The sequence below is a fragment of the Pteropus alecto genome, unplaced genomic scaffold, assembly GCF_000325575.1.
Source record: "Pteropus alecto unplaced genomic scaffold, ASM32557v1 scaffold86, whole genome shotgun sequence".
Lineage (NCBI taxonomy): Eukaryota > Metazoa > Chordata > Mammalia > Chiroptera > Pteropodidae > Pteropus > Pteropus alecto.
Window position 1 is genome coordinate 25,463,577 of NW_006442109.1, and position 24,523 is coordinate 25,488,099.

General features: G+C 39.1%; 1 protein-coding gene and 1 pseudogene across 3 annotated transcripts in view; both read left to right on the forward strand.

Moving 5' to 3' along the window:
* SPG11 (SPG11, spatacsin vesicle trafficking associated) overlaps positions 1–24,523 on the forward strand; it is a 73,676-nt gene that overhangs the window by 40,137 nt on the left and 9,016 nt on the right. For 2 of the 3 annotated variants that reach the window (XM_015595893.2, XM_015595892.2), the window contains exons 24-40: positions 468–627; positions 1,031–1,303; positions 1,938–2,138; positions 2,866–2,973; positions 8,633–8,795; positions 10,698–10,912; positions 11,514–12,267; positions 15,819–15,958; positions 16,858–17,056; positions 17,454–17,591; positions 19,349–19,482; positions 20,183–20,290; positions 21,753–21,921; positions 22,381–22,469; positions 22,667–22,822; positions 23,476–23,627; positions 24,098–24,273. In XM_015595893.2, the coding sequence (XP_015451379.1) occupies positions 468–627; positions 1,031–1,303; positions 1,938–2,138; positions 2,866–2,973; positions 8,633–8,795; positions 10,698–10,912; positions 11,514–12,267; positions 15,819–15,958; positions 16,858–17,056; positions 17,454–17,591; positions 19,349–19,482; positions 20,183–20,290; positions 21,753–21,921; positions 22,381–22,469; positions 22,667–22,822; positions 23,476–23,627; positions 24,098–24,273 (3,335 nt within the window). Of the gene's footprint in view, positions 1–467; positions 628–1,030; positions 1,304–1,937; positions 2,139–2,865; positions 2,974–8,632; positions 8,796–10,697; positions 10,913–11,513; positions 12,268–15,818; positions 15,959–16,857; positions 17,057–17,453; positions 17,592–19,348; positions 19,483–20,182; positions 20,291–21,752; positions 21,922–22,380; positions 22,470–22,666; positions 22,823–23,475; positions 23,628–24,097; positions 24,494–24,523 lie in introns of those variants that run through there. The other variant, XM_006920418.3, reaches the window with a different exon arrangement.
* Positions 11,286–11,404, forward strand: LOC112469814 (annotated as a pseudogene).

Here is a 24,523-nt window from a genome sequence, read left to right on the forward strand (position 1 = left end):
GCACCTTTCAGGACTCTGATTGCTAAAGTGAATCATGAAAAAATTAACACTCAGAAAATTTCTTGAGTGACTATTTTAATTCTCCTAAAAATTGTACATAGCTAGTTTGGTAGGTACTTTATTGATAAAAGGAATGAATTGTGCCAACATGCTAAGAAAGCTATTGTGAATTATGGGTAAGAGCCCTTTTTTATTTTTTTCAAAGCAGTCTAATAAATATTTGCTATTTGTTGAAAGACTTTTTAGAGAATATACTATATAGTTAAGATGCCAGATTAGATTTATAGCAGTTTCAAGTTGTATTATTAAATGCTATTTTGTTTTCATAATAGTTATAAAATAGTTTGTTTATTCTAGAGAATATACTGTAATTCAATTTATTTAATTTTTACTAGTTTTTTAGTTAGAAACTAAAGCGATATTTTAACAAGTTTTTTTTTCTCTACCACTCGCACCCCCAATTGTAGGTTATCCAGTGAATCTAGCAGCCAATGGGCATTAGTGGTACAGTTCTGCAGGCTCCACAATATGAAACTGAGCACATCTTACCTTAGAGAATGTGCCAAAGCAAATGATTGGTTACAGTTCATTATTCACAGCCAGATCCATAATTACCATCCAGAGGAGGTAAGCCACTGACTGTTGCCAGTTTATCAAGAAGAGGAGGATATTGGAATACTACTTGGATGAAAAATAATGTTCTTTCTTTTGTGAGCACGAAGGCTTTTGTTCGATATGATACTATTATTTTTATTAAAATTTCAGTAGGTTGGCTTCAGACAACGGACTAGTTGACTAGTTGACAAAGGACTGGTCATTAGTACTAAAGAGATGAAGAGTTTTATAACTCCAGATTGCATGTGGAAATTCACTCAAAAGCAACAGACAACTTTGTAAAATTATATGGTCACCTTTGACACAATTCAGGTTGCAAAAAAAATAAACTTGCCTATGTTTTTTTCTAACATTTTCAGGTCCAGCTAAAATTGAAACTTGGTTGTCAGTTTTAATCTTCTAATATGTTTTCTAGGTGAAATCCCTTCTCCAATATTTTAGCCCTGTCCTTCAAGACCATTTAAAGCTGGCTTTTGAGAACTTGTCTTCAGTGTCCAACTCCAGAATGGACAATGATCAAGTCTGCATCAAGCCCCCCAAGGAACTCCAGAGAAGCAAAGAAGAGATGACTGATTTTTTCGAAATTCTGCTTCAGTGCTCAGAGGAGCCACACTCCTGGTGCTGGCTCCTGGCTGAAGCAGTGAAACAACAGGCCCCTGTTCTTAGTGTTCTGGCCTCATGTCTCCAGGTGAGGATCATGAGAAGCCTAAATTAAGGACCCAGATAACAATAGAAAGATTGGGGAGGGACAGGGAAGGCTGATAATTAGAGAGGACTTGGATGGGGGGAGTGCGGGAGATGACAATAAGACTCTAGCATATGTTTCCAAGGTAGCTGCAACTTCTTATGCTTCTCCAGGTTAGGATCCAGGCCATCTAGTTGTATGTTGTGCCTTGACATTTAATAATTTAAAATAGAGCCTTGGTAGCCGGTTGGCAGTCAGAGAGAAAGATGCTTTGGTAGACTGCTACTTTCTCTGAGCTGGGAAGAGGGATACTCTAGACAGTCCCTTGATCAGCAGTTCTGTGGAGGGTAGTTATGTTTTCTTATACTTAGTACTTTCCTGACTTCCACATATATCCTCTCAATCTCTTGGCCCTTTGACCTGCCATACGCTACATGGTTTATAAGAATTCCTTGGTTGTTCATTCCTTGGTTGTTCATGTTTGAAGGTTTTTTAAGCCATTTAACCAATTTAGTGAGGTGACTTGTTCTAAACAAGCAAAAGCTATCCATAGTTGTAGCATTGTTGGAAACTTCCTCTGTCAGGAAATCCAGGCCTGGTGGTTGTTTTATTTTGAAAAGTTCTTACCCATTGACAGGATGCCAGTGCTATTCCCTGTCTCTGTGTTTGGATCATCACTTCTGTGGAGGACAGTGTTGCAGCTGAAGCAATGGGACACATTCAAGGCTCAGTGGAGGGCCACACTTGGGACCTTGAGGACCTCTCAGTCATCTGGAGAACTTTATTAACAAGGCAGAAGAGCAAAACTCTCATCAGAGGTTTCCAACTTTTCTTTAAGGTAGTAATAGTACTTCATTTCTTTCCTAAGTTTAAAAGGGTTATTTCAGAGTATCTCACACTGACTTTTTTCTATTAAGCCAACAGCAAATATTAGAACTACCATTAATTTAGTAAAGTACTTTCTAATACATTATTTTAGTCACTTCTCACAATAATTCTATATAAAGATAATGGTATATGAGGATACTATGAAGTGGTCTTATCCTCATTTTACAGAGTAATAAACTAAGGCTTTTACAGAACTGAATAAACCCAGGGTCTCTAAGTACTTTAGTAAGTTGTGTACTTACAGTTCAGATCCATACCGTCTAATTCCCAAACTCCTGTCCTCTGACTGAAAAGCTCCCACTAAAGTGATGGAACTGTATGGATCGATGCTAGACAGCAGCAATAGATTGGCGAGTCAGTGGAGCCCATTATCCGGGAGTGTATATAGAAGTGTCCTAGCACCATCTAGTGGACTGTCTCCTGCTCATGTGTGGTAGACCAGGTACAGACTAGACAAAAAATGAACTGTCAAGTGGTATACCTGGACTAAGTATCTTTTTCCAAAAGGAAAAAGAAGTATAAATTTAATTTCCTTCCTTTTTAACATGTGCAATTTAATTCTACTATGAAGCTGATAGTATTTGGTTTTTTACTTTAATCTCTTCTTACATTGGCATTATTCATGAGAAAATAGTATTAAGTTCAGGATTTTGTAATTTCATTCAAACTCTTCAAAGGATTCCCCATTACTATTGATGATGGAGATGTATGAACTGTGTATGTTCTTCAAGAATTATAAGGAAGCCGAAGCCAAATTACTGGAGTTCCAGAAGAACCTCGAAACTGTAAGTTGGAGTGATCATGCTCTTTCTTGCTGATGTGAAATTCCTTATAGTGGCTTGTTGTCTGCTAGTAGTCAAGATGTGGCAGCAGGCGAATAGCTGTTACGTGGCATAATTCAGACTAAATCATTTGTACTGTTTCAGAGATGGGGAGGCAGGGCAGCAGTTGCAGTGGCCTTACTTATAAACCTTAGTTGTCAGGGATGACAGAAAGGTTTCATCTAATGTGCTATAACTCTGATCAATATCCTGATGCTGCAACCAGGCTCACTGAGAAAGGGATTAATGGTATCTGCTATGGATGCTAGAGAGGAGTATGGTGGTACATGGGCCACATTCAGCCAATCCAAGATAGTTCTAGCAGTGTTGGGTGTGAAGGGTGTTTAATACTGCTTTATTCACTGTGACAGAGAATAATGGCTTTTTCCATCAACACTCTTCATGGTCCCTGTCCAAATGATGCTGAGCCTTGTGGTCAATTTTAGGCTTTACCTATCAGACGCTTTCTTCAGTCCTATTTTTCATACTAAGCTAATTAACCACATGGAAAAAAGGAAGTTATAAAACAGGAAAAGAAATGTGCCTTAGTCCTGTTTGGGATTTCAGTACTTTTGTCTTCTCTACCCCAAAAGAGCTCTGATAAATGAGACAAAACTATATACTGATTCTACCAAACAAATATATCACAGTAAAAACTCAGGATAGGCTTTTGCTCTCAATCACATTGGTCTTAATTGTAATGATTTCAAAGTTATTATTTGAAAATGCAGAGTCAGTTATTCAAATATGCCTGAGGTTCCTAAATCACAGAAAATAGAGACATCAGTTGCTTTGATCTGTCACTCTCCATGACTGGGGCTAGCAGATACCTTCTTTTTTATTGTGGTGAAATACATAAAACATTTACCATCTTAGCCATTTTTAAGTGTACAAATCAGTGATATTAAATACAATCACATTGTTGTACAGTCATCATCACTCATTCCCACAGCTCTTTTTATCTTATAAAACTGAAACTCTCTACCCATTAAACAATAACTTCCCTAGCCCTTGACAACCACCATTCTGCTTTCTGTCTTTATGATTTTGACTACTCTCTACCTCATATAAGTGGAATCATACAATATTTATCTTTTTGTGACTAGCTTATTTCACTTAGCATAATGTCCTCAAAGTTCATCTGTTATAGCATATGCCAGGATTTCCTTCCTTTTTAATGCTGAATAATATTCCATGGTATGTGTATACCACATTTTGCTAATCTGTTCTTCCATCGATGGACATTTGGGTTGCTTCCACGTTTTAGCTCTTGTGAATAGTGCTACTATGAACATAGTGTACAAATATCTCTCCAAGGCCCTGCTTTCAATTTTTTGGGGGTATCTATTCAGAAATGGAATTGCTAGATGATATGGTAGTTATGTTTTTAGTATTTTGAGGAACCACCATACCGTTTTCCACAGTGGCTGAACCATTTTACATCCCACAGTACACAAGGATTCCAGTTTCTCTGTATTCTTGCCAACACTTGTCTTCTGTTTTTTTTGATAGGAGTGTACTGAGTGTGAGCTGATGTCTCATTGTAGTTTTGATTTGCATTTCCCTAATGATTAGTGATGTTGAGCATCTTTTCATATACTTATTGGCCATTTGTATATCTTCTTCGGAGAAATGTCTATTCAAGTCCTTTGCCCATTTTTGAATCAGGTTGTTTTTTGTTGTTGAGTTTTAGGAATTCTCTGTATATTCTGGATATTAACCTCATACCAGATATGACTTTCAAATATTTTCTCTGTGGGTTGCCTTTTTACTCTGTTGATAGTGTCTTTTTATGCACAAAATTTAAAAATTTTCATGATGTCCGATTTTTTATTTTTTCTTCTGTTATCTGCACCTTTGGTATCATTTAAGAGATCATTGCCACATCTAGTGTTGTGAAATTTTTGTCCTATGTTTTCTTCAAGGGGTTTTATTGTTCTAGGTCTATTTGGAGTTAATTTTTGTATATCTTGTTCGGTAACGGTTCAACATTTGTTGAAAAGACTGCCCTTTCCTCATTGAACTTGGCACCCTTGTCAAAAATTATTTGACCATATATGCAAGGATTTACTTCTGGGCTTTTTATTTTATTCCATTGGTGTGTATGTCTGTCTTAATCCTAATATCACACTATTTTGATTACTGTCACTTTATTGTAAGTTTTAAATTCATGAAGGATGAGTCCTGTAGTTTTGTTCTTCCTCAAGTTTGTTTGGCTATTTGGGATCTCTTAAGATTCTATATGATTTTAGGATGGATTTTTTATTTCTGTAAACATCATCATTGGGATTTTAATAGGGATTGCGTTGAATCCGTAGATTGCTTTGGACAGTATTGACATTTAGACATTATTAAGGCTTCTATGAACATGAGATATGTTTCCTTTTATTTATGTCTTTAATTTCTTTCAGTACCGTCTTGTTATTTTCATTGTATGAGTATTTCACCTCCTTGGTTAAGTGAATTCCTAAGTATTTTGTTTGTTTTTGGAAATGGAATTATTTTTATAATTTCCTCTTCAGATCGTTCATTGTTTGTATATAGAAATGAAACTGATTTTTGTGTGTTGACTTTGCTGCTACTTTGCTACATTCATTTACTCTAAGTTTTTTTTTTATGGAACCTTCAGAGTTTTCTCAATATTACATTATATCATGTGCAGAGATAATTTTATTTCTTTCTTTCCAATTTGGATGCCTTTTTTTCCTTTTCGTGCCTAAATGCTCTGGCTAGAACTTCCAGTAGTGTGTTGAAGAGAAGTGGTGAAAGTGGGCATCCTTCCCTAGTTTCTGACCTTAGAGGACTGCTTTTGGTCTTTCACCATTGAGTCTGATGTTCACTATGGGTTTTTCACATATGGCTTTTATTTTATGGAGGTAGTTTCCTTCTAGTCCTAGTTTGTTTGGTGTTTTTGTCATGAAATTGTGTTGAATTTTATCAGAAACTTTCCTGCATTAATTGAGATGATCATGTGGGTTTTTTTCTTTCATTCTGTTCATGATGTATATGATGTGACATATACATTGATAGATTTTTGTACTTTGAAATATCCTTGCATTCCAGGAATAAATTCTATTTGTTAATGGTGTATAATCCTTTCAATATGCTGATGAATTCAGTTTGCTAGTATTTTGTTGAAGATTTTTTGCATCAATGTTTGTAAACGATATTGGTATGTAGTTTTCTTGTAGTGTCTTTGTCTTTGGTATCAACATTATATTAGTTTCATAGAATAAGTTAGGCAGTGTTCCCTCCTCTTCAGTATTTGAGAAAAGTTTGAGAAAGATTGGTATTAGTATTTTAAATGTTTGATGTAGAATTCACCAGTGAAGCCATAGTTGGCTGAAATTATTGCAATTTACCTTCCAAGTCTTACTACAAAAGTTGCAAGCCTTCTAAAATAGTTGCATCAGACAGATTCTGCCAGTGCAGTTGATATCTAGTGGGGAGACAGATTGCTGGTGCTTTCTACTCTGCCTCCTTCCTTATTTTTAAGGAAGTTATTTTTTAGAGTAGTTTCAGTTCACAACAGAATTGAGAGGCAAGCACAGAGATTTCCCATATACCCCCTACCTCCATGCATGCACACCCTCTCCCATTATCAATAGCACTTACCAGAGTGGTCCATTTGTTACCAAGATGAATGCATTGACATATCAAATCACCCAAAGTCCATAGTTTCCTTTAAGGTTCACTCTTGGTGTTGTACATTCTTTGGGTATACGTTTGGACAAATGTGTAATGACATATCTCTATCATTGTAATACAGAGTATTTTCAATGCCCTAAAGATCCTCTGTGCTATGCCTAGTCATCCCTCCCCACCCCCAACCCCTGGTTGACCTTTTTACTGTCTCCATAGTTTTACCTTTTCCAGAATGGGGTATGATTAGAACCATATAGAAAGTAGACTTCTCAGATTGGATTCTTTTACTTAGTAATATGTATTTAAGTTTCCTCCATGTCTTTTCATCAGTCGATAGCTCATTTCTTTTTAATATTGAATAATATTACATTTTCTGGGTATACTGTAGTCTGTCCATTCACCTACTGAAGGACATCTTTATTGCTTCCACATTTTGGCAGTTATGAATAAAGCTGCTTTGAACATCTATGTTCAAGTTTTTGTGTGGACTTAAGTTTTCAACTCCTTTAGGTAAATACCAAAGAGCATGATTGCTAGATCATATAGTATAAAAGTGAGTTTTGTTTTTTAAGAAACTGCCAGACTGTCTTCCAAAGAGGCTGTACCATTTTGTATTTTTACAAGCGATGACTTAGAGTTCCTGTGGCTCCACATCCTTGTCAGCCTTTGGTGTTGTCAGTGTTCTAAATTTTGGCCATTCTAATAGGTATGTTGTGATATGTCATTGTTATTTTAATTTGCATTTCCCCGAGGATATATGAGGATGAGCATTTTTTCATTTGCTTATTTGTTATCTGTATATCTTCCGTGGTGAGGAGTCTTAAGGTCTTTAGCCCATTTTTTTAATAGAGTTGTTTTCTTATTGTTTGAAGAGTTATTTGTATATTTTGGATAATAGTTCTTTATCAGATATATCTTTTGCAGATATTTTCTCTCATTCTGTGGCTTGTTTTCTAATTCTCTTGACCTTGTCTTTTGTAAAGCAGAAGTGTTTAATTTTAATGAATTCCAGCTTGTAAATTATTTATTTCATAGATTATATCTTTGGTGTTCTATCTAAAAAGGCACTACGATACCCAAGGCCATCTAAGAGTTCTCCTTTGTTATCTCCTAGGAGTTTTGTAGTTTCGCCTTTTACATTTAGATCCTGCTAGATATCTTCTTACTTATGCCTAACTGCCCCTGCTCCAGACTCCTACAGAGGGGCAATGCAGCTACTCCATCCTTGCCTCAGACCTTCCATATATTTTTACCTTTAACCAGTTCTGTCATCTGCCTGGTGTAGTCCCTCTTCTTAGAGCAAAAGAGGTAGGTAAACAAGTAAATAAAGACTAAGAAGTCAGGCTCTAATTCCAACTAAAGAAGCATGCTACTTGGGGCTATTTTCTTATTAATATTTTTAGCATTTGATTGAAATGACATAAATCCAGGCTTCTTAATTGAGATCCTTCTCTAGTGATCGTATAAACTACAGGCAAACTAGTAGAACGAGCTGGGTAATGTTAAGCAGGTCTTTCTAAGAGGGTTTTATATATGAATTTCAAATCTTCTGGACCTCAGGGCAGGCCTAGAGCCTTCTCCGAGAAGCCCTTAAGTGAAACACGTCTGGTTAATTTCACAGCAACTCACAGGGCCATTAGTTCGACTTTCAGTAACTGGGTGTATTTGTATCAGTTCACTCCATAGTTAGTTTTCAGGTCTCTTTCTCATTTTTTGACTTTGATACACACAGTTCTCTACACTAGAATGCCCCACAAAGAAACAAACTACACAGCTGCTGAGGAGGGCTTATTTTTGTCACTCTTCTGAGCCACACAGCTGATTCCTGCCATTTGGAAAGGACCTAAAGAAGCATCTCTCTTTGTGATAGGAGATGACTTTTGATGGTGCCTTCGGTTTTTAGATAGTCCCACATTTGGAAGTTTTGATTCGCTGTTCTTGTGAAACCACTTTCACTGACTCTCTCATTTTTTCATAGCTTGAAACAGCAGCCGCAAGTGTCCACACTGTCATCCCTTTCCCATGGCTGAAGGAGCAGGTGTGTTTTCTTTTGAAGCTAATGCTACAACAGTGTAGGACCCAGTATGAGCTGGGGAAGCTTTTACAGCTGTTTGTTGGAATAGAGCATCTCTTCTCTCATGGTAAGACAGTCCTCGCAGTTAAATCACTGTTAAGAAGTTAGCTTTTCATTAATGTAATGGCTAGGTGGAGAGCCAGAGGAGATAAAGGGCAATTAGGGGGATCGTTTTATAAACTATATAAATGTCTAACCAATGTACTGTATACTTGAAACTAATAATAAAATTAAAAATAAAAGGCAGCTTTCTTAATCTCGAAAAAATTTAGAAGGACATGCAGGAAATTAAAATTCATATGCTATATAACACTACATTTACAGTCCATAACGGGGTATGAAGAAGTTACAAAACTTCAGTTATGGTTAAAGCTTTCAAAACATAGCACAACAGGATGGATATAGCATAACATAGAACTGTCTACTCATGCTAAGCAGTTGTCAGATAGCTACGTTCCCTCCTGGCTAGCCTCTACATTACCTTGTCACTATCATTTTTTTCTCTCTGACAAGTAACCTTAACATGTCGTCACTGCTCAGGGTCATAGACTTGTTTCAGGGGTGCCTAATTCATTTTGAAGGTTTCTGAGATAAATTGTGCTTATTTTTTGCATTGGCAGTCTTTAAGCTTTTTGTTTATTGAATGAAACCATTATTGCCTTACCCTCTTTTCTGCTTGTTTGATAATTTCAAATTTTTGTTGAATGATAGTGTTATTCTTTTATAACTAGATCCTGACATTTTTACTACTAGGGTTATTTTATCTTATTTAAATTCACAGATGTTCACCTGGAGAACTCAGATTTGCACAGAATACTAACAGAATGCTAGGCTCAGTGCCAGTGTTACAGGCAGTGGGGCTGATGACTGGGAAAAAACGGGTATTTCGTAACTGTAGTGTATAGAAGATAACTATGTAGACCAAAGAGTATATCCTCTTAACATATAGATGCTTTCATTGATCTTTAGTAATTTTAATTCTTTTCATAAATGAATTATTTCCTGTTTTCTTGCGTTCCTCTATCCTTGAAGAATTACAAGAATTGTCTACATTGTTAATATTACTATAATGCTTTTATTCATATTATTAAATTATTTTTATTTTTATAGAATATTTGTGTGTATGTGTACCATGTATGTGCTTAGAGAAAAGAAACACGTTTTTTAAAAAACCTGTGTTTTATATGATGCCAGCAAAGAAACCCAACATGTTTACACTGGTGGTTATTGTGCAGAATGTCTCACTGTCCCTGGAACTACATAAATTAAATGGCAGTCCAGCAGGTGACATTGGGAGTAAGCTCCTGTAGAATGTTTTTCCCTCCTTTATGGTAGGGCACACATAAGCTCTACATAGACAGTGGGAGCGAACTCAGCCACATAAGTTGTCAGCAGAGAATTCCTATATTACCGATGGTAAGAATTTCCCAAGGACATCAAGAAGAGCTCAGCTGGGTTAAGTAGATAAATGGAGGAGGAGCAAGTGATGCTCCATTCTGAATACAATGTGTGACAGTAGAATTTTGGCTGTTGACCAACTACAGTTTCAACTGTTCTGTGTCTTAATCCACATGATGCCTGCATCGAATGAATGAGTGAACAATCATAAAAACAAATTTGTTAAAGGTAGGAGAAAAATTCAGAAAGAGATAGAACTAACCTGAATGGATGATGAAATCTTCCCATGGTTGACTGAGTTGCTACTACATGGTAGGCCACCAACTTTTGCCCTGTGTTTAAAGCCAGATGCCTTGATTGATCCATGGGCCGATCTCTGATTGTTTTTACTGTATAGGTGCTGCCTATGGCTTCCTCTTCTAGTCAACCAAAGTAGAAAAAAAGGTTTTTGTTTTTCCTTTAAACACATTATTATGTTAAACATATTTACCTCCTGATATTTAGTTACTCTTGAACTACCATACTGGCATTTTATTGATTAAATGTTTATATCCTCTTCTCTTTGGCACAGGTCCAGATGTAAAGAAACTGTATGTCCTTAGCCAGATTTTGAAGGATACATCCATAGCCATTAATCGTGTAATTATAACCACCTATAGCCTTGAGAATTTTCAGCACGAATGTAGATCTGTTTTGGAAAAACTGGAGACAAATGGACAATTTGCTTTAGCCAGGAGAGTAGCAGAATTAGCTGAGTTACCTGTGGACAACTTGGTTATTGAAGAGGTAACGTAAGTCTTTTATTTAAAATCTTAGCTTTTTGAACCAGCATTAAACAAAGAATCAAATGAGATATGTAATTTATAGGAAATGAGGCTTTCTTTTACTTTTGACACATTAGTTTTAGAAATGGAAGAGCCTAGGTTGCCCATGATTGAAGAATGAATGCTTTATGTATAAGGTTAGCTTACAAGGATATGCTACAACAATTTTCCTTTGAATAGAATTAAATGTAAGGTGGCTTCTCTTTGAACCCCATTCAATTAGATAAATTTAGAATTGTTTGTCATACCTTAACTTTCGAGATAAAATACCCAGGATCATCTGAAGCCAAGTCTCATGTTCTCTTACTTGATTTGGTTTTTAAAAATACAGTCTAGTCTGTGGCCAAGCCACCCTGAACTTACCTGATCTCGTCTGATCTTGGAAGCTAAGCAAGGTCGAGCCTGGTTAGTACTTAGATGAGAGACCACCTAGGAAGACCAGGTGCTGTAGGTGCATGCATGCATGCATGAATGAATGAATGAATGGTATACCTAGGGAACAATAGCATTAATGATACTTCTTTATCTTAGGAAGGGCTGATTCACTTTGTTAAATTTCACAGGTAATACAGGAAATGCAGACCTTAAAGCACATTGACCAGTGGTCCCTGAAACAAGCAAGAATTGACTTCTGGAAAAAATGCCATGAGACTTTTAAGAAAAATTCCATTTCAAGCAAAGCAGCTACTTCCTTTTTCTCAGCCCAGGCCCTTGTGGCCTGTGAGTACCCAACTGAGGAGGGACCGAGCAGCATTGAGGAGCGCCATCTGCTGCTCACCCTGGCAGGACACTGGCTTGCTCAGGAGGACCTTGTACCTGTGGAGAAGTTGGAGGAGCTGGAGAAGCAGATCTGGCTCTGCCGTATCACCCGGCACACCCTCAGAGGACACCAGGAAGAAATGGAGCCCAGATTTTCTCAACAGATCTCAATTAGTGGTGAGCTTTCCTTTGATAGCTTAGCCAGTGAGTTTTCATTCTCCAAGTTGGCTGCTCTGAACACATCAAAATATTTAGAACTTAATGGCCTTCCATCCAAAGAGACTTGTGAGGACAGACTGGATTGGAAGGAGCAGAAGTCGCTAAACTTTTTGATTGGGCGCCTGTTGGATGATGGCTGTGTGCATGAAGCAAGTAGAGTATGCCGGTATTTTCATTTCTATAACCAAGATGTTGCCTTGGTATTGCACTGCAGAGCACTGGCTTCAGGAGAAGCTAGTGTGGATGACCTCCATCCAGAAATCCATGCCCTCCTACAGAGTGCTGAGCTGCTGGAGGAAGAAGAAGAACCTCACATTCCTCTAAGGAAAGTCTCAAGCAGTAAGTAAAGGAAATCAACTGCCCTGAGTCCTAACTGGTGTATTGACACTCTCTCCCGGAAGAAAAGAGTCTCTTTTGATGTAATAGTTACTCTAAATTAAGGGGATAGCAACTCTTTTTGAGGTAATCCATAAACTAGGTATAACTAGTCAATGAAGTGGAAACACCTGTCTTTTAAGTAGCTGTGTATCAAAATTAGAGGGAATCCATCTGACATAGAACTAGTTCATTGAAACTTATTCTGTACAAATAATCATGTTTCTGATTGTACATTGATAGAGTATAGGAATATGGTTGATTCTTATATTTTTATCATATTTATTATATTTCTATACACATTAATGTACAATTAACCTCGTATCCTGTGACCTTGCTAAACTTGCTTATCCTAGGAGTTTACTCATAGATTCCTTGGGATTTTCTACAGACAATCATGTCTATGAACAGAGACAGTTTTATTTCTTTTATTTCTTCCTTTCCAATCTGTATGCCTTTTGTTTCTTAAGTTTCTTGTTTTATTGCACTGGCTAAGTCTTCCAGTACGATGTTGGATAGAAATGGTCAGAGTGAGTGTCCTTGCCTTGTTGCAGGTCTTTGGGAAAAAGCCTTCAGTTTTTCATCATTAAGTATGATATTACCCGTAGGTGCTTCATTATATTGAGGACATTCCCTTCTATTCTTAGTCTGTTGAGTTTTTTGTTTTTTGTTTTTTATCATGCATCAGTGTTGAATTCTGTCATGTTTTGTGTATCCATTGATATGGTTTTTTTTTCTTCTTTAGACTATTAATATGATAGATTACATTAATTGATTTTTTAATATAAACCCAACTTTATATTCCCAGGATAAACCCCATTTGATTATGGTACATTATTCTTTTTGATATATTACTGAAATCAATTTGCTATTTTGCTGTAATTTTTTGCATTTATGTTCACGAGGAATATTAATCTGTACTTTTCTTTTATACTGTCTTTTCCTTTTTTCATTTTTGTATCAGGATAATGCTGGTTTCATTAGTTGGAAAATGCTCTCTCCTCTTTAAATGTTCAGTATAATTTACCAGTAAAACTATCTGAACCTGAAGCTTTCTATTTTGGAAGCTTTTTAACTATGAATTTAATTTCTTTCATAGTTGTATGATAAATCAGGTTCTTTTTCATCTTGGGTGAATTTTGGTGGTTTGTGGTTTTTTGAGGAAACCTTTTTTCTTGCCTTTTAAGTTATTTGAACATTTTTTTTATTTAGTCTTCCATTTTAGTTTATTTAATTATCTTTGTATAGTTTTTGTTTGCTTTGGGGATTACATTATTATACATTATTAACTTTTCAGTCTGCTTAAAGTCAGTATTTTACCACCTCAAGTGGAATGCAGAACCCTTACCACATGTAGGCCACTTTACTTCTCTCCCTTTACATCCTAGATGTCTTATTATATCTAAATACGTTAGAAACCCTGTCAAACAATACTATAATTTTTGCTTTCAGCCAAGAGATTCTTTGTTTTTCTTCATCTAAGAATCTCTCTTTCACTTTCATTTCTGAAGATTTTTGCTGGATTTAGAAAATTCATTATTTTCTTTCAGCACTTAAAAATGTTGTAGCACTTCCTTTTGACCTCCATGGCATATGATGAATAATTTGCATTCATTTGAATCATTTTTCCCCTATAGATAATGCATTTTTCTGTTTTCTTTCAAAAATTTTTTCTCTCTTTAGTCTTCAGCAGTTAGATTATAATGTGACTGGGCATGTATTTCTTTGGGTTTACCTTATTTAGGGTTCACTGAACTTCTCGAATGTGTAGGTTTGTGTGTTTCGCCAAATTTAGGTGCTTTTCAGACATTTTTTCAAATATTTTTCAGTTCCATGCTCTTACTCCTCTCCTTCTGGGACTTCAATAACATGAATCTTAGAACTTTTATTAGTATCTCACAAGTTCCTGAGGCTTTGTTCAATTTTTTCTCAATCTTTTTTTCAGCCTGTTGTTCAGATTGGATAATTTCTGTTTGTATATCTTCAGTTTCACTGACTTTTTTCTCTGGCATTTCCATTCTGCTATTGAGATTTTTCATTGCTGTGATTTTTAAATTTTAGTCATTTTTCACTTTTAATATTTCCATTTTATTCTTTATACCTTCTGTTCCTTTGCTGAGACTTTGTTTTTCTCTTTATTTCAAGAGACATAATTGCTTGTTAGAACGTTTGTATAAGCTGCTTTAAAGTATCTGATCATTTCAACATTTGTGTCATTTTAGTGCTAAGTGTCATCTGTTGCTTGTCTTTTCTCATATGAGTTGAAATCTTCCTGTATTTTTGTATGCTGAGTAATTTTATGTTGCACCCTGGACATTTTGAATACTAGGTTATGAGACTCTGGGTCTTATTTAAATCCTATGAAGAATGTTGACATTTTTTTAGCAGGCAATTGATCTGTTTAGGTTCAGGCTACAAGTTCTTACCCACTCTCTGTGGGCTATGGGCCTAACTCAGTTCAGTTTTCAAATCTTTTGTGGTACTATTCCGATCCATCCCATATGTGTTTCATATTGTGGTCAGTCTGCGACCTGGGTAGTGGTTTATCTGTTAATTCACTTCTCAGAATCTTTGATACTCTAGTAAGGGTCAGATCCATACATGCTAAGCCCAGGAGTGAGCCCTGAGTTTATAAACACCTTTGTGTTGCTTTCCTGAATCTCTCCCAACTCCTTCTGGTTCCCTGAGGCTTCCCTTTTCAGTCCTCTAGCCCAAAGCTGGAGGTTTAGTTATCTCATTCTGTCATGCGCTTCCTTGACTGCCTGCATCCAGGGCCAACTGACAGGACGATAATGTAAAAAGGAACAGGGGTTCCCTCCACCCTCTTGAGACCAGGGCATCTCTGATCCGATAAGGTTCCTCTCTGGGTTTTGACTCTCCCAGTTGTTACTGAAGCCTCTACTACCACAACCAAGGTTTTGCTTTGCAACTGAGGTGAATAAGAATGAGCTGGAGTGGATTTTAATTCTACTGTGCCTTCGAGGCACCTATCTAGATGATCCTTGGTTTTTATGATTTGCATCTTAGAATGATCCTGCTGAGTATGTGGAAGATTGACTTGAGGGCGAGGGGAGGCTGGCAGCAGGAGATAGATAGTAACAGCCTCTTTGATGCATGATGATGAAGGCTGGAATTAAGGCAGTGATTAGAGAGACGTTTTGGAGATACAGTCAGCTATACTTGGTGACTTACTTGATATAAGGGGAAATTGGGAGCGGGTGTGTGTGGAAGAGAGTCTAGTAGTCAGTTCAGTCAGTTCTGGTGATGATCTAGAGCGTTCATTAGGTGGTTTTGAGTCGTTTGTAGCCTCTGAGGCCTTTTAAGTATTTCAGTCTGGGATTTCCTGGAAAGTTTAAGTGGGGATGTAGGCCCTGTCAGAAGTGGTCCCAGACCCAGGGGGAGTCATGAGAGTGCAGTGCATGAAGTTGTGTACAGAGAGGTGGAGTCATAGTGGGCTGGGGAAAGGTCTTATCTTGCCAGCTTAAAGCCTCACTCAGACCTGTATTTGCTTCCAGCTTCAAGTTTGGATAGTCAGTCATTTGTGATGCTGCCCCACAGAGATGAAGTGGTGACTAATCTGGAAACTCTGACAAGAAAATGCCTCCATGGGAAGAACTACTGCCGGCAGGTTCTCTGTCTGTATGAACTTTCCAAGGTAGGTGCCAAAGATTGAAGCCTCCACAGGAAGCTCCCTCTGAGAGGGAGTGAAGTGGGAAACTGGAGGTAGATTTTGGACATTGCCAAATCAGCCCATTAGGTGATAATCGTAACCTTGTCAGGATGTTGGCCTCTGTAAATCCACCTTTGGGAAATAGTAGGGAGGATGCCAGGCCAAGTATCAGGGTGATTTGAGTCTTAGATGCAGGACTTCAGCCAGCGAGAAGTTAGGGCAAGATATTTCACTTCTCTGGGCCCCCGGTTCTTGATCTGTAAATGATATGACCACGAGGGTTTCTTCTAGCCCCAGTATCTTAGGTTTTGCTTCAGGATTGGTTGGTGCTTTCCATAGGAGGGAGAGCCTCAAATAAGTTTTAAGATAAAATGGAACATTATGAGCCTACAGATAGGAGCCAGAGCAGGCAGGAATTGTTTGTGGCTTTGTGCTGATCAAAGGAGAAAACCAGTAGACTTTTAAGTGGAGTAGAAGAGCACGAGAGAAATAAAGCTGAGCGCTAATGCCCTTTGTCTGAAATAAGGCTCACAGACTTCTTTAAAACTGAAAGGTTTCACTGCTGCTGTGGAAACAACATGGAAGGGCTCTTGCCTTTTACTCAGATTTCTCACATTTCATAACATTTGAAAAGCTCAGTGCTCAACACTAGGTAAGTACCTGATGCTTTCTAAAGACAAGCCTTTCTCTTGCTTGGGTTAGGCTTGTTGTGAAACAATAGAAAGGGCTAGAATACAGTGCTTGCTTCTTGTAAGGTTCCTGCTCAGGGTGAAGGATCTTTAAGCTCAGAAAGTGATGGGAGTCTGTTTACACCAGAATTCAGAAAGAGCTAGCTTTTTCCTGGCTCCTAATGATAGCTTTGACTGATGTTGCCTTCCTTTTAGGAGTTGGGCTGTTCCTACACAGACGTTGCCACCCGGGATGGTGAGGCCATGCTCCGAGCAATCTTGGCCTCTCAGCAACCCAACAGATGCAAGCAAGCCCAAGCCTTCATCAGCACCCAAGGCCTTGAGCCAGACACGGTGGCTGAACTTGTGGCCGAAGAGGTGACCCGGGAGCTGCTCTCACCATCAGAGGGAGCAGGTACCCTGCCATCCAGGCCCCCTAGTCTTTCAGATCATTTTCGCAAGTTCCCAGTGCTTTGGATGATATGTTCATATACATCTTGTGTGCTGCCCTCTCAAGTAGCCAGGTTGCACTTGTTGAAAGAACACATTGCATTTATTTTATTTATTGATTGTTTTATAATTATGCCTAGAGTAGCTGTGCCTTTCTCTGAGGCACAGACTTCCTGCTGTCCCATAAGATGACTACTAGGCCAAGGTGTTTGAATTCAGCAAGAGGCCAGCTGCACTGGGGACTCCTCCAGCATTGCTTCTTGGTGCCCAGGCTTGGAGGGGATGGGCCTCCTGACATGGGCCTCTTTCTCTCAATTCTCTCAAGGTAAAATCAGTGCCTTTGTCCACATCTTTTTGTATAGGACATAAGCAGATGTCTACCCCAGCAGAGGAAAGCCAGACATTTCTTCAGCTGACCACTTTGTGTCAAGATCGCACGTTGGTAGGCATGAAGTTGTTGGATAAGATTTCCTCCGTTCCCCATGGGGAACTGTCTTGCAGTAAGTTCTTGACCTTTTTCTTACCTGTTTTGGGCCCAAGCAGGTCTTTAAGAAGTCTTTGAGTTAGTCTTTCTGAAACTCAATTTGGATCCTTTTTCCTGCTCTGGATCCCTACCCCTTTAGTTTCTAAGTTCTTAGTAGAAAGCCTTAAGTTCATTGAAGAAAATTTAGAAAATATATATGGAAAAGCAGCCCCAAATTTAAAATCACACAAAAAGGTAACTTTTAAATATTTGGCATATTTATCTTATTTTCCTCTTATATCACCCTGCAAAGTGGATTATTATCATCCCCATTTTAGAAGGAAATTGAAGCTTAGAGAAGTTGATTAATTTATAACTATTAAATGGGAGAGCTGGTACTTGAATCCAGTCTGTGTGATTTAAAAGCCACTCACTTTTCACAATGTCTAGTTCATCATAGGCATTCAGTACTATGTATCCTGCTGATCTTTTTCTATGCAAGTCTATAGGTTTTTATTTTTCAAAAATGGCATTATACTGTATATACTGTTTATAATTACTTTATGAATATGCTGTCATTAAGATTTTTCCATGACATTGAATATTCTATATCATTTTAATGGCTACACATTATTTCTCTATGTGTAATTAAAAATTATATACCATATTGTGGGACCTTTAGATTGTTTCCAATTTTCTGCTGTTATAAAATACTGTAACAGACATCCTTATAGGCAACTCTTTGTGCACATCCCTGATTATTTCCCTAAGATAAATTACTGATTCAAGAGTATGCCCACTTTTAAGGATAAATATGTATTTATAAATTCACTTCTCACTCCTACTTAAGCATTTTGAGAGTACTATTTCCTGGAACCCATTTCACTTTGCAAATTTGATAGATCCAAAAAAGTCATTTTACTGATAAAATAAATGGAAATTTAAAAAGGTTGAACAGTTTTATTTTAAAAATAGCCTTCTGTATCTTTTCTCAAAGTTCAGTTCAACACACAATTTTGAACTGTGTGTTGCCTGGTACTCTAAAAAACCAGGGATATGTTGAACAAGTTAAGCAGCAGTCCATAGAGCCCACAGACTAGGAGTGTGATACACAGTAAGAGCAACTGTTGGGGTCAAGAAAGGTTTTTGTAGGAATTGTCCAAAGCAAAGCCTAAATGATTAGTTGTCAAGACTGCTCAGTAGTCAGTAGGTTTGGGGAGGGCTCCACAGGTGCTAGTGCCCAGAGAACACAGCATGTATTAAGGCTGGGAATCTTTTTTCTATCTTTAACATTGCAAGTATTTTTCCCAATTTGCCTTTTAATTGTGCTTACAATGCTTGTGTGTGATAGTTCTAGAAAGCCATTAGAAGTGCAGAACATCATATGGTACTTGATTAGGCCCTAAGACTTTCCACTGAGACAGAGAATGCCCTTGGATTTGTGTTGGCAGGTACTCCATCATTTTTTTCCTGCAGAAAGTTTCTACATCTTTAGAAAGCAAGGGTTCCTTGTTCTCATTTGTAGGGCCTCAAAAGGTCACTATGCAGTCACTACATGACTGTCTTTGAGGGAAGATGACGCTATCACTGAGAGAAGAATTTAGACACCACCATGGGACTGTCCCATAGCTGGAGCTCTGGGAGGTCAGGGATCTCAGGGGACCCACGAGACAGCCTTCTGCAGACAGGCCTATCTTGTACCGGGCCCCTTCACCCTATTGCCAGGCCCAGAACTAGACAGTGCATGGTGGCCAGGGTTCACAATCCCATCTTACCAGTTCCCCACCTAACCAGCTACAGAGCTGCTAATCCTGGCCCATCACTGCTTCACGCTGACATGCCACATGGAGGGCATCATCCGAGTCCTGAAGGCTGCCCGGCTGCTCACAGACAACCACTTGGCCCCCAACGAGGAGTATGGGCTAGTGGTAAGTAACTCCTTCATCCCCACCTTCCATCCTGAGGAAAACTTTGAGAGAGCAGATAGGCTGGGGACCAGTTCAGAGCTGATGTGGTCTTAGGGAATTTGCCCATCTAGATATCATGACCTATTTGGTAGCTAGCTGGGACAGCTCAGCCCTCTGCTCCAGGTTGTCAAAATTAGACTGTTCCAAAGAAGTTGAGAGGATCTCTGCCAGGCTCCAGTGCTGTCATACCCACCTTGCCAAAGCAGTTAGCTTTTCTAGAGGGCTTCAGACAACTGTATTTCCCCCCAAAACAAAGTTCAGACCTACCTTATCTCAATTGAAATGAGCTGACAAGTCAAGCCTCTGCCTCCCTAAATACTCTAGGCTTGAAACTGACCCAAGTGGCCGAGCAAGCCATCAGGCACTGCAATAAGGAGTGGTGAGAAGGGCAAGAGTGCTTGCCCAGGAGGATGGCACTCCAGCACTTGATAAGTCACATTTAGAGACAACAGGAGGGAACAGCCCAATGACTAGCATTTCTGAATCCCCCTGAGACAGCCCTTTACTGGGCACATGGGAGAGGGAGCTCTAAGCACGGGAGCCTGGCCATTAGCCCTTCTCCCTCTGGAGCTTGGCATCTGAAAGCAACCTTGATGAGAGTAGTGGTCTGGCTTGGAGAACTCCAGGGGATGCTGATGCAAGCTGTCCTCCCCCTTTACAGGTGCGTCTTCTCACTGGCATTGGAAGGTACAACGAGATGACATACATATTTGATTTGCTGCATAAAAAACACTACTTTGAAGTGCTGATGAGGAAGAAGTTGGATCCAGTAGGTGTACAGTATTTTGAGTTCCAGATGACATGTACTATTGACATTCAGGAGTCTCAGACTTTCTTGGGAATAATCTCAGTCAGGGTGGACCCCTGGGATATGGAGGGAGGAAATTAAGGACCTCTGTAGGATATATACTGTAACCAGTAGCTTAAGGTTATAGAGTTCAGACCAGCTATCGATTATGCTGACAGATGCTAGTGAAGAAAATGAGTTTGTGGATCTCCATCTCAGCTCTGTCACCTGTGACCGGAGCAAAAAGCCTTTTCTGAGAGCCATGAATGGATTGACCAGCTCAGAAGGCCATGACTGAGAGCTTTTAGAGTGGAGAGTTTTCAAGGGACCATGAAAAAATGTGTTGCTGAGAGCTATTAGGAATTGAATGCCAAGCGTGGGCCTGGAAGGCTGTGGAGCTGTTCATGACAACCAGGAAGGAGGCTTGGAAGCAAAGGCTTGACTTGCCAGGCCTTTGGGTACTTGTCTATCCTCAGCATACTGTACGACACCTAGCATGTCACTCACAGAGCCTTTTTCCAAGTCATTCATTTGGCTGATTCATTGCTTCAGCCCATTTTACTGAAGATTTTAAAATGGTATACTTTTGGCTTCTGGGAACTTGGGCCCAGCCAAGCAAGATTAAGAGACAAAGGAGAAAAACTCTCCTTAATGTTGGGCTACTTTTAAGACAGACCAGTCCAGTCATAAGGAGAGGAGCAAGTCCTGGACATCTTTAGGGTCTCTCAAAGGGTATTTAAATTATTTTTGAGGCATTTTTGTTTCTGCATTTAAATATTCTTTTAATAACTTTTTTTTCTGATTACAAAAGTAATGCATATTCAATGTAAGACACTTGAAAAACAACACAGAAAAAAAGCCCTCTTGTGTCTGTCTACCATCTGGAGACAGCCACTGCTAACAATTTGGTATAGGCCCTTTCCTTGCACATGTACCCATAAACATATATACATATGTATTCAACAAAATTTTTGTCGTCCAGATATGAAGTAGCCGCCTTTTCTCAGTATAAGCACGTCATGAATATTTCTCAAATCGGCATCAGTTTTAATGGCTACTATATGGTATTGTCTTTGTCCTTATTTTGGACATCTGGATTATTTCTAATTGTTTGGCACTAAATATCTTTGTTACATCCATCTTAGTGCTTTTCTTTGCTTTCTTCAGGGATAAATTCCTAGAAATGGAATTGTTAGAATAGCTTGTGTGCACATTTTTAATGCTTCTCCCTTCTGACAGGTTTTACCGTTCACACTTTCACCAGCAAAGAGTACGTACCTGTTTCCTTATACTCAGGATAGCATAAACCATTAGATTCACATTTTGTCTTTTCTTTTTTCTTGGGAGGTTTTAAGGAACTTTCAGCACCAAGGGACTTAGCCAGCCCTTCCTGCAGTGCAGTCCCTGGTTGAGACCTTGGTATTTCCCTTTATTTTCTGGGCAGAGTGGTACCCTGAAGACGGCCCTACTCGACTACATCAAACGTTGCCGCCCTGGGGACAGTGAGAAGCACAACATGATTGCCCTGTGCTTCAGCATGTGCAGGGAGATCGGGGAGAACCATGAGGCAGCTGCTTGCATCCAACTGAAACTGATTGAGTCTCAGCCTTGGGGTGAGCAAAGGTCACTGCAGTACCCCCAGGGCAGTGATTCTGGCCAGGGAAAGTTCTTAGGGCTAAAAAAGGGCAAGAGTACATGAGATTGACTAGTACCCACCTCAGCTTCTAACAGCCGCTCAGTGGAGCCCCATCTGGGCACATAGGAGATGGATTTGGAAGACATTTGTCCCTCTTGTAGCCTGTGCATCCAGGATGTCATGTTAGTAATCAATGTATTGATGCTGTATATGTCAGTCTTGATGTTTCAGAGAAAAATGAACTAAATGGGGCACTGAATCCTACTCTATAGCCTATGCGCTTCTGGTTTAATACCTTTTACCTAAGTGAGACATATCTGCCTCCCTGTGAACACGAGCTGGGATTAATTCTAGTCCAGCCCACGAACACTCTGAGCGGAGAGTAGCCACCTTGGGAGTCAGACACACCCAACAAGTTTCCTTAACTCTCCTGCAGAGGACAGCCTCAAGGACGGGCACCAACTGAAGCAGCTGCTGTTAAAAGCCCTCACTCTGATGCTGGATGCAGCAGAAAGTTATGCCAAGGTAACCATAGTCTTATTCTGGACTGGCTTTGGAGCTTGGTGTCTACAGTAGGGATTATTTTGTCCCTGGGCTCTTCCAAGTGAAGGGGGAAGGAGTCATGGGCCAACTGGGGACTGAAAGGGTAAGTTCATTACTGGAGGGTTCAAACAGATGATGGCAAGTCTTTACCTGTGCCTCCCTCTATCCTTGTCCCTCAGGACTCCTGCGTGCGCCAGGCCCTGCACTGTCACCGGCTCACCAAGTTGCTAACACTGCAGATTCACTTTCTGAACACTGGCCAAAACACAATGCTCATCAACCTGGGCCGCCACAGGCTGATGGACTGCATCATGGCCCTACCTCGGTTCTACCAGGTGAGCAAGGAAGAAAAAATCTAGCCAGCACTGCCAACATTCTCTCCTGCTGTTCCTCTATTGGGACTCAGAGATTGAGTGACTTGCCTAAGTTCTCAGGCCTAGGGACAGAACCAGGACAGTTCCGTTCTTCTTAACGGTCTCACATACGAAATCGCCTTTCTATGGTAGTATGTCTTACTAGGATGTTGTGTGGACAAAGATTGAATAGTGAGACACACTGTTAGGCCAGCAGAAGCTTCTGCTCCTTAGAGGTTCAAAGGAACCATCCTGTTAGCGATTCTGTAAGCATCCCTTTGCCCCAGCATTTTGCATAATGGTGCACCTGTGTTAGCATAGGAGTCAGGGCTTCTGGCTCTTTAATGAAGGATGGTTATCAGGGAGTAAGCCCTTTCACTGTTCTTTACACAGCTGAGTTAGTGGGAAAATATTGTTTAATGAACCCATTGTGAGGAAGATTAAAAACACTGAAGAAAGGTTGTAGGGGTCGAAGGGAAATGTCTAACACCAAACTTTCCACCAATTTTGATACATAGAGCCTTTGATCACATTCACTGTATAAGTAAGTATACGGTATTTTTTTCCAGAACAGTTTGCCTTCAGTTACATCAAATAGGCTCTAATGGTGTCTTCCTTCCCTCCATCCTTTTAAGGCTTCTATTGTAGCTGAGGCCTATGACTTTGTTCCTGATTGGGCTGAAATTCTATACCAACAAGTGATACTTAAAGGGGACTTTAATTACTTGGAAGAATTTAAGCAGCAAAAGTTATTAAATTCCAGTATATTTGAAGAGATTTCAAAAAAGTAAGTACTAAAATGCCCCTGCTTTAGGTAAGGCATGGGTAAAAATTTTATGGCTAAGTATAACATGCCTATAGCTTACCTCTCTGCTTGAGATGACAAAGAGATGTCAGGAATCCCCAAGAGAACAAGATCTTTAACACATTTATGCAAACAGATGAATGAGAAGTTTGCTTATAGTGTATATTGTACTTATTATGGGAGGACAGCTACTCAGCTTGCCTGAGGTGCCAGAAACTAAACATCATAGGTCCTCCTTTGGAGCACTGAACTTATTCTAATTAAGGTGAGCATTAAGATATTCATTTTTAATGAAGTAATTTCAGTATTCATCAGCTATCCCCTAATGTTAGTCTTAGATAAATTCTAGACTCTATCTAATATCTCCTTTGTAGGGATTCATGTCAGAGCTGACAGCCCTCACTCAAGATACAATACAGTACCTTAACCTGTACATTCTTATGTTTGTCTAGATATAAACAACATCAACCTACTGACACAGTTGTGAAAAACCTGAAGAAGTTACTTACATATTGTGAAGATGTCTACTTATATTACAAGCTGGCATACGAACACAAATTTTATGATGTTGTAAATGTGCTTCTGAAGGATCCACAGACAGGTTGCTGTCTAAAGGACATGCTAGCAGGTTAGATGGGTTCAATGACATGAGCATGGTTACTGCCAAGATAGGTACCTGTTTTCTTGTACTAAAATGAGGCACTGACAGCTGTTTGTGAGCAGAGTAGAATAATGCATTGGGGAATCTTTGCTGTCCAAGTTATAAAACCCCAGAATTGATCATACCAGTCCTTTGTGAATAGTGAGTAAAGAATGAAAGTTTTCACAAGGAAATTCCTATTTCAAAAGTGATTGTTCCTCTCTTGGTATGAAAAGCA